General features: G+C 45.1%; 1 protein-coding gene across 1 annotated transcript; it reads right to left on the reverse strand.

Annotated features, from left to right (window-relative positions):
• Window positions 1–1,703: 1,703 nt before the first annotated feature.
• Window positions 1,704–11,285, reverse strand: TVP23C (trans-golgi network vesicle protein 23 homolog C). The gene is made up of 7 exons (XM_055407339.2): window positions 11,144–11,285; window positions 10,367–10,449; window positions 9,043–9,187; window positions 6,847–6,936; window positions 5,571–5,702; window positions 4,208–4,336; window positions 1,704–2,857 (listed from the first exon to the last, which is right to left on the reverse strand). Exons 1-7 carry the CDS (start codon window positions 11,153–11,155, stop codon window positions 2,822–2,824), a joined length of 627 nt encoding a protein of 208 aa, XP_055263314.1. The 5' UTR covers window positions 11,156–11,285; the 3' UTR covers window positions 1,704–2,821.
• Window positions 11,286–11,497: the final 212 nt, after the last annotated feature.

Consider the following 11,497-nt stretch of genomic DNA (forward strand, 5'->3'; position numbering starts at 1 on the left):
TTACTGTGCCGTAAGCTCTGCACAACACACAGCTTTCAAAGGTGTGGGTCAGGGAACAGGTACACGGGGGCTGGGGAATGCAATGCTGCTTTCACGTTAACTGCACCAGCCAGCCAATTCACTTGTGCTCGAGGCTGACCAAGCAAGACAAAAGGGAAAGCAATATTTGCACCCCACAGTCTCTTCCAATTAGCTTTCAGTCTTGAAACGATTAAAGTGTGTGGGGGGCAGACTTTTACCTTCCAAAGATGGTTGCTATGTCCCCTCTCCGTGAACGCAGGGGACTTTGTGGCTGCTTCAACCAGAGTGTGGCGGAAGCGACACTACGTGAATCCGAGGCTAGTCATAGAACGTCACGCACTTCTCTGGCTCCCTAGGGAAGCTGTCCGAGACCCCAGCTGCCAGGCTGCGGAGACAACCCCAGATAAGCCTCCACGGAGAGACAACCCAGAGGTTGCAAATGTAGGTGTTCTAACAAGCAACCTGGCTGCAATCTAGCTGACAGCCATCATCAGCTTCCAGACCCAAGAAGACACCCCTAGATGCTTCCTGCCTCCTGGAGAGCATGCAAACCCCGGCCTTCAAACCTCTCGGCTGAGCCTAGACTGTGCAGCAGAGAAAAGCTGTTTCTGATGGGCTTCACCCAGAGCCCTGATCCCCACCTTATGTAAGTGTCATGAAATGATCGCTCTGCAAGGCTTGGTTTCGGGGTGAATTTTTATGCAACAACAGCATCTGGAAGAGCTGGACTTGTTAGCTTAAATACCTCATGGTGGAAAGAGCAAACATGTGTCTGCTGAACTCCTACATCTCAAATTCCACACTAACAGAAACAACTGTGGGGGAAGCTAAAAATACAGACTAAGAATTCAGTTAGGCTGTAGCAACAGGAAAACAGTAGTAACACTTAAAAAAGACAGAAGTCTGTTTCTCGCTTAAAAATTCAGACAGGCACTTCAGGGCTACAGTCCCCACCAGAAGGAACTCAACCTCTACTTCTCTGCTGTTCACAAGACGAGGCTTCCACCCCACTGACCACAACAACTATTCAAGCACCATCTGTTCCACGTACATTTCAGCTAACAGGGGTGGAAAGGAGAAGAGACAGGCATGCCATCCTTCTAAGGACACTTCCTGGAAGTGCAGCCATGAAACGGCAAAAAAATCTGGGAAACACTGTCTTTGTTGCCATGTTCCGGCTAATCAGTGGGAAATGAGTACAAGTGAAAAACTAATAGTGGGGGATAAACAGCAGTAAACAGCAGGTGCTGCCACATGCACATTCCAAAATTCAGTTTGGTTTAGGATCATAGCCTCAAATAACAACAGCTGCCTCGAGAACGACACCACTGGGTCTCCTGCTAGACTCCCAACTCCACAGACTGACGTCAGATCTTTCAGCTTCAATAAAAACATGTCTCTACACAGCATTCACTTTCCTCACCAGGTGAGTATAAATAAAATGGGAAATAAGCACTTACCAAATTAATGACTTAGTAAGTTAATGATTCGTAAGAAAGAAAGGACATTTAGAGACAAGGATTTCCTCAAAAATCATAAAGGTGTCCTGATGGGTCTTCCTGTAATCAGTGGCTCCTTGGACAAGTCACTCAATGACCTGAGGTCCCGCTCTGTCACCAATACACTGGTGTCACACAGAACAGGTTTGCCATGAGGATCAAATGAGATCACAAACGTCACGGTGCTTTGTAAACAGTAGAGTTTTATGCAAATATAAAGTTATGCACCTTCAAAGCTCTCACTCCAATAAAGACACTCATTCAATTAAACAAAACATCTTCAAAAAAATTTTAACAATGTACAAATGCAGTCACAAAATAATCCATTGATTAAAACAAAGTTTACAGTACCTACAACAGAATTCACAGATGCCTACAGTATTTTGCAGACTGTTACATATGTTGTTTTAAGAAATATCATTAATACAAATGCATGATTTACAATATCCCCATTACAGCAAGACAAAAAAATAGATTCATAAAATAAAACGTCTTTTAGGCATTTACAATGCCGAGTATCGAAATAATTATTCTCACTATTACATAAGAATAATACTCTTTTAGTGGAGAAAGTCTTCATTAGGCCGAGGACCACTGAAGAGCTTCTGGGAGTTTCAAAGTAAAATCTGGCTATTCTCCCCCAAAAATAAATAGAACAGCAGCAATCCCTAGGAATCCCATGAAAATACACTATGAATGTTCCTGTTATGTTAACTGGGTCTTGAGTACAAGACTCATCAATAAACCAAATTTTAGAAACTAACAGCCCAAGTGTGGTTTTTAACTGCCTGTGAAAGCCCAGGATAAGAAGTTTCACCATGAAGTATACATTAAGTGCAAAATTAACCATTATTTCTAACATATACATTAGCCAAAGTGCTCACTCTTACCATGGAAGCAAAAACTTCTAAAACAATCTACAGAAACAGTATGTAAACACAGAGAGTTTTGAGATCAACTAAGAACATCCTTCTGTGTTCTATGGACCAAGACATAAAGGTCTCCATTTACATGGATGTGAACACAAACACTTTAACTTAAGACACAGGGATCTCATAAGACTATGAACAGACACCTATGTATACCATAAACCAGATGCTGAAAATGTTTCTAGCCATACCACACCTTCAAGGCCCAAGTGCTAGAAACAAGACAATATGAAAATTACTTTTCCTTTCTCTTAAAGTAAATTTTTAAATGGAAAAACAAACCCCACACTCCTCTTTGCAATAGCATCTGAGTTCTGAAGGTTCAGTCAAGACCCCCCTGGGTGGTTCCCCGTGAAATAAGCATGCCGGCTTTCACTCTCCTGAGGAGGTCTGAGTGTCACCAGTGGTCTGCAAAAAAGAAACAATTCCTTAATGCCAAAAGCGATTTACAAAATAAAGAAAAGCTATTTTACATAAAACACCAGATTCAAAGCACTAGGAAAACATTTCATATTTGTCAGCAGATGCAGTTACTACATGGCTGAATTATGTTAAAAATTACTGTCATGCTGGAGAAGTAAAGCAGTGAGTCCACCCGGATGTCCAGCAAGCAGTCTCACTGGAGCAGAGCATCACTGGCTGCCATGTAAGTCTACAGACCCTGTCCATGTACGTCAGGCTCAAGGTTCAAAATCTGAAGGGAAAAACCTATTGAGCACACACTTGAAAATTACCATAAGGTGGACTTCACCCAGCAAAAGTATACTAGTACTCTGCCAAAGCCTTCAAGATGAGTCACGGCCCTGCAAGAGTCCTTGCTTTCCCCACTTCTTAACTTTCCTACAAGAGAAACCATACAGGAAAAAGCAACGAATTTCAAGAGAGGAGAGCTGGGTTAAGCCCTCACTTTGAACCACTCAGCCGCTGTTTATTTCTGAGATGCCACTTAGCCTCTCAGGGCCTTAGTCACAAAGGTAATCTCTGGACCAGCAACATCAGCACCACCTGGGAACCTGTAAACATGCAACCAGTGAGACCTGGCCCCAGGTTATCAAGTAAGTAAGAAACTTCGGGCGTGGGACCCCGAGATCTGTGTGCTAGCCCTCCAGGCAATCCTGATGCAGGGCCAAGGTTGGAAACCCGTAACTGTCCCGCACGTCATTACCTGCCCAGCCTACTGCACAGACACAGACGTGAGGCCACTCACACAGAGACCTAATCAATTTCCTGAAGATTTTCCCAGGAACTATTTTTACCGAAGACTACTACTGATCCCACTGAGAACTCTAACTGAAGCCTTCACATCCAGAAACTACAGTAATAAAACTTACACACTCTTAAAAATATCTGAGTACTTTTAAAATAATCTTTAATGATACGGTCTTATGTTTCTAACTCGCTCTTACTCTAAACCCTAAAACTGTATGAGATACATTCTTCAAGACTGCCACCAGAAGTAATGGAAAGCAACTGAACTTCAGCTAATTTTTCTAAAAAAAAAAAAAAAAAAATTATTGTCAATGAACATTTTAGCCCTCTGGTTTTAAAATAACTTCGGGACACCGACATTTTTGGAATGTCCTAAAAGCTTCCAAAGACAAATTAAAATAACTTGACCATCATCATTTCATACTTAAAACATATCCCTTTAAAAACTTCAAGTATTTCATAGAAATTAAACTTTAAAAGAGTTAGAAATCATCACTGCATTGGTCACTGACCACATCAAAATGATCCTCACATCCAGAGAACACTTACTTGTCTTAAAAACTGCCTCCCAAGGTATGAGGTGGCCATGCTGGTTAGGTTCTTCCTGCTGCCCACTTTGCACCTGATGTAGCCATACAGGTTGGCCCCTTGCAGCACCACGCCCATGATAACCACCGCCTGGGGGAGGGCAACAATCAACGGTTACGGGCCTGAAGGTGACTGACCGTTCTCTCTGCCATCAGTGAGACACGGAGCCCAGCTCGCTAAACAGGAGGAGGAGGAAGCTTTGTAAAGGGTGGCAGTGACTCCTCCCATCTCCCTTCCAGAACAGACTCATCCACCACGAGCTCTGCACTGTCCAACAAGCAGCCATCAATATGCATGCTCTGTGTCAGACCCAGGGGTGCAGTGGTGGGACCATTCCCTCCCTACTATTTTCCATGGTTCTGTGAGTAGAGATAAAAAAGTAACTGAGACCCAGAAGGAGTGCAAATGTCAATTATTTCCTTAAGAATTCCAAAAGAATGGTCAAGAGAAAGATCAACATGGCCCTAATCCCACATGACTGATGTCCTTATAAGCAGAGGAGATTAGGACACTGACATGCACAGAGGGAAGTCCATGCAGAGACACAGGGAGAAGATGGCCAATAGGCCAGAAAGACAGAGACCTTCAGGATTGGGAGAAAACACAGTTCTGCTCTGTCAGCCCCCGGTCTGTGGTACTTTGTCAGGGCAGCTGGAGCAGACAGCGTGTGAGCTCCAGCACTCTCAACTGGAGCAGCGACCCTCGAGTAAGCAGTCTTACTGCCACGAGGCCACCAGGTTGTGAGAAAGCCCAAACTAGTCGTGTGCAAAGTCCACGTGGGAGGCCATGGGACCTCACAGAGAGGAACCATACCAGCCCCCAGCCACTGTCTGATCAAAAAAACAAAAGATCCCAAGCCAGAACTTCCCAGACAAGCCCCTTCCAACCTCCTGAACCAGAGAAACTGAGAGAGATTGTACAATGACTGTTGCGGTAGATGACCAGGGTAGGTCACCACCAGCATTTTCAGGAAGGACCACCGTTAGTTCCAAACTAAGCTAAGCATGTCTTGAGTATGCGGACCACCCACACCTGACAAAGTCATGGGATCAATGTGGCAATCACTGCACTGTGATTACCAATGTGGTAATCACTTAAATGGGCTAAGTCAACACACTGCTGGGCACCTGGAGAACTGGTGAGACGGGGTCTTTCACAGGACTCTGTTTTCTGGTGCTCAAAGGAAAGCAGAGTTGAGAACCCAAACTCGGGAAATACAGGATAAAGCTGCCTGTTCGAGACGGGACCCTAATGTTATTGATGAGACTTGTGGTCACCTATTGCGATTACCCACTGGTCACCTGGGTGGGTCACCGACACTCACCAACCACTTTACTCTGAAAGAGAAGAGGGCACTGAAGGCAAAGACCACCCACAGCACGGGACAGGCAATGAGTCCCAACCAGAAGATTCTTGATTCAGCCTCGGAGACGGTTTTACCCTCTTGAGGGGAGGCCTACAAAACAACACAGATTTAATAACCGAGGTTCTCTGATATTTATTGGCAAAAAGTTAAAACATTTTTAATGAAAAACTCCTTACCCTCAAATTTAAATAAATTAATACAGACAATCCAAGTCCCAATTTTGAACCCCTACTCCCTGCCCCGTTCAAACAGTAGATGTACCACCACTGTGATTTTTAGAACTGGTCTTAACATGCTTTGTTTTAAATTGAGAATGTTTCATTTTCAAAGCAGAGTGGACAGTTTATCATCACCCAACACTGTAAGGGTGGCCTCTGATAGGCTTCTAGTCATGCCTCTTGCACTTACACTGGTTATGCATAATCAATCCTTGAACAACACCTTCGTGGTAAGCATTCAGTAAATCAAGGCTATGGTCATCCTGGAGACTCAAAGGTCAAGTCAGGGTCCAGGAGTCAGGACCCTGACAATGACCACCACGTCTTAGCAATACCCAGGAATGTAAAAGGTTGTGTGCTGTTCCCCAGGTGGGTTTTATAACATAAAGGTCTAGGGCTCACTGAGCACAACACTGCTTTCTGAGAAGCACTAGTCAGAGCCCTTCCAAGCAAAAAGGGAGAGATTTAACCCATGCTGTCTCCAAGAATGCTGTCCTCTGCTGCCCAAGCTGATTCCACTACAGGGAAGCACGCTAAAACCCTAAACAGACCAGTGTCCCCCAGGGCTTCTGAAGGCAAAGCCTGAAGAGCAAACTGCTTCCATCAACTCAGATTTTCTATGTAGTTGCAATCCTCTTTCTTCCCTGCCCATGAATGGAGGAGGACCATGGGGGCAAGAGGGACCCATTGGAGGCAGTTACCCCTGGCACAGCCCACAGAGCCAAGGGACTCAGAAGAGATCCTGCAGCAGCAGCCCCTGGGGGTCAGCCAGGCACATGGCATACACTCGGAGCCCAAGCCCTCTCTCATAATTCTTTCCTGGACACACCATTTTCAGACGGAGCCGGCCAGAGAAAAAGGGGAGTTCAGAAGGCCATCTAGTTTAGTGCTGCCCCGCCAAGTGATCTGGGGTAGTTCCGTCTGCATATGTAATTTATCCTTAAATATTCAAATATTATCTACACAAAATGTATTAAACAACATGCAGGAAAACCAAAACACCAAAGGCTGTTTACCTTCCGGGATTCAAACACCCAATGGCTTTTTCCATCTTCATCAATATGATTCCACCAGCGCAGGCCAACCATTAGTCTACCTGTGACATTCTGGTGAAGATTAATACATATACACACATTTTAAATACAGCACTGACAGCTCTACCTTAACATCCTATCTTAGTGTAACATTTCACAAACAACAAATCATCAGCTTTCCATCCGTAACACCCAGTTAAGACCAGTACATATGAGGCCTGGACAAAAGAGTAACTAAAATGGCCACGGCAGGCCCAGCAGGACAGAGGTGACAGGGTCGGCACATCCACAAACATCACCCTTCTTTTCCCTCATGAGCTCTCGTCCTTTCTCTAGTTCCCTGTTTCTAAACCAGACTCTTTAATCACTAGGACCTACTTTTGGACTGAATACTGCGTTCCCCCAAATTCATGTGCTGAAAGTCTAGCCCCACAGCATCGCCCAGTGATGGTGTCAGGAGAAAGCCTCAGGGAGGTGACGAGGGTGAGATGAGGTCAGGAGGGGGGAGCCTGTGCAGATGGGATTAGTGTCCCCATTAGAGGCAGGAGAGTTTCTACCCTCTCTCTCTGCATTCAGCTGTATGAGAGGTGAGCAGTCTAGAACCCAGAGGAGGGCCCTCGCCAGAAGCTGACCACGCTGGCACCCTGTACCTGGATTTCCAGCCTCCAGAATGTGGAAAATAAATCCCTGTTGTTTGCGAGCCACCCAGTCTCTGGTATTGTGTAAGCAGTCCATTTAATAGTTTCCCCATTCCTGACTTAATTTCATATCTCAATTATTTGTGTGACTGTAAGTAATCCTGACACACAAAAAAAGTGACTTTCTTTAAGCCTTTGTTTTTTTTTAAAGAGTTCATCAGAAAATATATTTTCTGGCCATATTTCTTAAAACTCTAAACCCACAAGGTTCTAATTATTTAATTTTTAGACATTACCAGGAAGAACTGACTAAAAGTCAAAAGGTGTGTTCTATCTGGCTAGGCAGAAATAACACGAACAACAAAAAGAAACATTCATCAAAACAAAACTATGACCTGGATACAGTGAACAGTTTAGGACATAAAGCAACAAAAGAAATTCAAAGAAATTCAAGCCAAAGACTGAACAAAAGAAGTACCTACAGGAAACAGACCTTTGTTATCTTTATTCCCTACATTTTGTGGCCTACAGAAACTGGCCAACACCAAGCCAACCACTTCCGATTATCTGTAAGAATCAAAAGATCTAAGATAGCTGGGCTGGTGGGCATGAGTAGACTTGTAACACCTTATTGGTTTTTTAATCAGTAAATACATCTCTGAAATTCCAAAACTAGTTTTTGCATTTTTTTTCCCCTGTATTCAAAATTTGAAAATTTCCAAATATACAAAAAAGTTTTACAGTGAATACTCATGTGCCTAATCCTGGAGTCTATATTTCATATTTGACCACAGTGACTTCCTCACATGCCCCTCTATCTATACAACTACCGCTCCACCCACCATGGCCTCTGGTTCTAAGCCATTTCTTACCTTCTCAGTATCCCCTACGACATGGCTCCTCAGCCCCAGCAATGTCTATACTCGGGGCCAGATAACTCTCTGACGTGGGGGGCTGTCCCGGCTATGCACCTTAAGATGTCCAGCAGCATCCCTGGCCTCCATCCACCGTGATGCCAAGAGCACGTTTCCCCACCCCGAGCTGTGACAACCAAAAATGTCTTCGGACGCTGACACACAACAAACGCCAGCTGGGGTTGGGGGGAATTGGCCCTGGCTAAGAAACACTGTCCTGGAGCTCCCATGGGAGCCTTCGCAATGGTGGGGACTCCTTCAGTTATCTGTGGTCAAGCTATCCTGGGGTGTCATCTAGAAATCACACATGGAATAGCCAGAGGTGACCCCTGAAGCAAAACCAATGGTGCGGACCAGAAGCAGTATGTGTGTGGTCTGTAGCTACAGTCGCATTTTTGTTTGTTTCACTTTAAAGCTGATGCAGGTTAACATAACACACAGACAAGTCAGTAGAGTAGTAACCTACTGTGACATAACTGGCACTTTTACACAGATGAGGCCTAAGGTAACAAAAAGATAAATTAACCCCAATGGAAAATGCTAAGTATCTTTTTTTTTTTTACTGTTTATACGTCATTCAATCTCATCGTATTAAATGATTTTAAAATAAAAACAATCAAACCTACCTTGACTGCCCAAAAGTCACATGACAACAACAAGATAATTGTCACCATACAGGCAATAAAGCTGCTGCTGAACAATTCACAGAGAAGATAGACTATAATTGCACTGACTCGAAAGAATAAATGGAAAAATGATGCCACTGGATGTCTGAAAACCAAAACATAACAAAAGAAATGCAATTACATTTTACGACACATACTGCAGATGTAAATGAAAACGTTTCAGCCACAGAACCATGCAGAGTCTTGTCAAAATAAAAGGTGACTTGAGGAAGAAGCAAACCGAGTACCTCTCTTTTTTCCTAAGTCCCATTATTTGACTAGGCACTGCTGTCACAGAAAATACACTATGTAAACATGACTTTACACCTCACTGACTATAAACTTTCACAAGATACATGACAAGAAACCTTACCAAGGTTGGAGAAATAAGGGACATTATACTCTTAGGACTGACTCCTATTTTCACCTGTCTAAAAAGCACGCCCTCAGAATTCCCAGGCCCTCAGAAATCCCTTCAGGCACTAAGGCAAAATACCCATCAGGCAGAGTTGGTATTTTATTAACAGCATCATTGAGATATAACCACATGCCATACAATTCACCGGTTTAAAGGGTATAATTCAGTGATTTCTGGTATATGCACAGAACTGTGCAACTATCACACAATCAATTTTAGAACTTTTTCATGATGCACCCCCCAAAAGAAATCCTATACCCGTGGGCGGTTATGCCCCCATTTACCCCAATCTCACCCCTCCTCTAGCCCTCAGTAACCACTAACGTATTTTCTGTCCCTATGGATTTGCCTGTTCTGGACATCCGCATAAATGAAATCACATAAAATGTGGTCTTCTGCACTGGTATCTCTCACTTGGCGTAATGTTTTCAAGGTTCAGGTAGAGTTTGATTTCATTAAGTGAATTTCTCTAGAGAGTATGAAGTTTGGAATTGCAATTTGTTTGGCTTGATGTTTTCATATTAATTGATACAAAAGATACAGTACTGAAATTTTCACAATAAACCCAAATGTAACGTAAAAACTATCTAAAAATACGGTGCGTCCTTAGTACAAAAATCAGAATTAAAAACACCAGTGTTCAAATAATTGGCTTTGCAGATTTGAAAACTCAGTAAAATTCCATATGTCAATTATTCCCAGAGAAAACGTGACATGTCATCTCATCTCAGACTGAAAAGCAAACTGGCAGTACACAATCTTCACCAGCACTGTCACAACCACTCTGCCCAGAAACCCAGTGCTGGCACCAGTCAACAGACAAAACAGCACCAGACGCTAACCCATCCCTTACACTTATCCTCATACCTGATTTTGGATTTTTTCGGTCTGTTAGTTGTCTCCTCTTCCGCGTCAAACAGTGAAACATCTTCAGTGTCGTCATTACTGTCCTGATAGGAAAAGTAAACACTCATGAAGCAAAACGAAATTCCGTCCTCCATGCCTACTCCATGCAAGGTAGCAAGCTAGTCAACACGGAAGACAAGGGAAAGACACGGTCACAGCCACCTGGAACTCACCAGCCCAGGTCTCTGCTATCACATCACCCTGGCTTTGTTATCACTACGTGAAAACACCTTTAATCTTGTAACTTATCCTGTCTCCGCGCCCCGGCCCTGGACCAGCCTCCACCCCCACACAGGCCATTTCACTCTCCCATTTAGGGAAGGAAGCATTCCGCGTTGTTCGCAGCTCTTTCCCAGAGCCTAGGACGGTGCCTGGACCACAGTAACCCCTCAACACGAAAACAGCACCTACGATAATCTGAGTAAAAGTGTAATCTTTCCGAAAACAGGAAGATATAAACTTAAGGGCTGTAATTAGCCCTGAGGGCAGATGTGGTCACGGGAGTGGACCAAGCGTCCATCACCTCCAACGCTGCTTCGACGGCATAAACGTCACTGCTAGGCCCGAGAGGGCAACTCCTCTAATCCCACGTCCAGGGCAAAGGCCCCCTCCCATCGCCGGTCCACAGTAGGGGGTCTTCGCTACCGCCCCCTTCAAACCCGTCAGGCCGGACCCCCCAGGCCCTCACCCGGCAGACCCAGCCGCCGCCACTCTCTCCCGGAGCCCACAGCCCCTCACCTGCTGCAACATGACGGCTAGGCACCAGCCCCACTTCCGGGAGCCACGTAAGCGCCGCAGCCGCGGGGAGGGACCGACCAGACACGGAAAGCACTACACCAGCCAGGAGGAGCCGAAGTAACAGCGGAAACCCGGCCCCACTTCCGCATCCGGGCTCTCGGGGGAGGAGCGAGTGGGGTGGGGCGAGAGTCGGGACGGGGCGACTCGGGTCGGGCGGGGCTCGCGAGTGGGCGGGACGAGAAGCCCGGACTCGGGGTGGGGCGGGGCCGACTCGGGGTGGGGCGGGGCTAGCGAGTGGGCGGGGACTCGCGGACTGATCCAAGCAGGAGCTGAAATTAACAGTGTGCAGCATGA

The sequence above is a fragment of the Moschus berezovskii genome, chromosome 20, assembly GCF_049115385.1.
Source record: "Moschus berezovskii isolate FMDL1 chromosome 20, NW_MosBer_1.0, whole genome shotgun sequence".
Lineage (NCBI taxonomy): Eukaryota > Metazoa > Chordata > Mammalia > Artiodactyla > Moschidae > Moschus > Moschus berezovskii.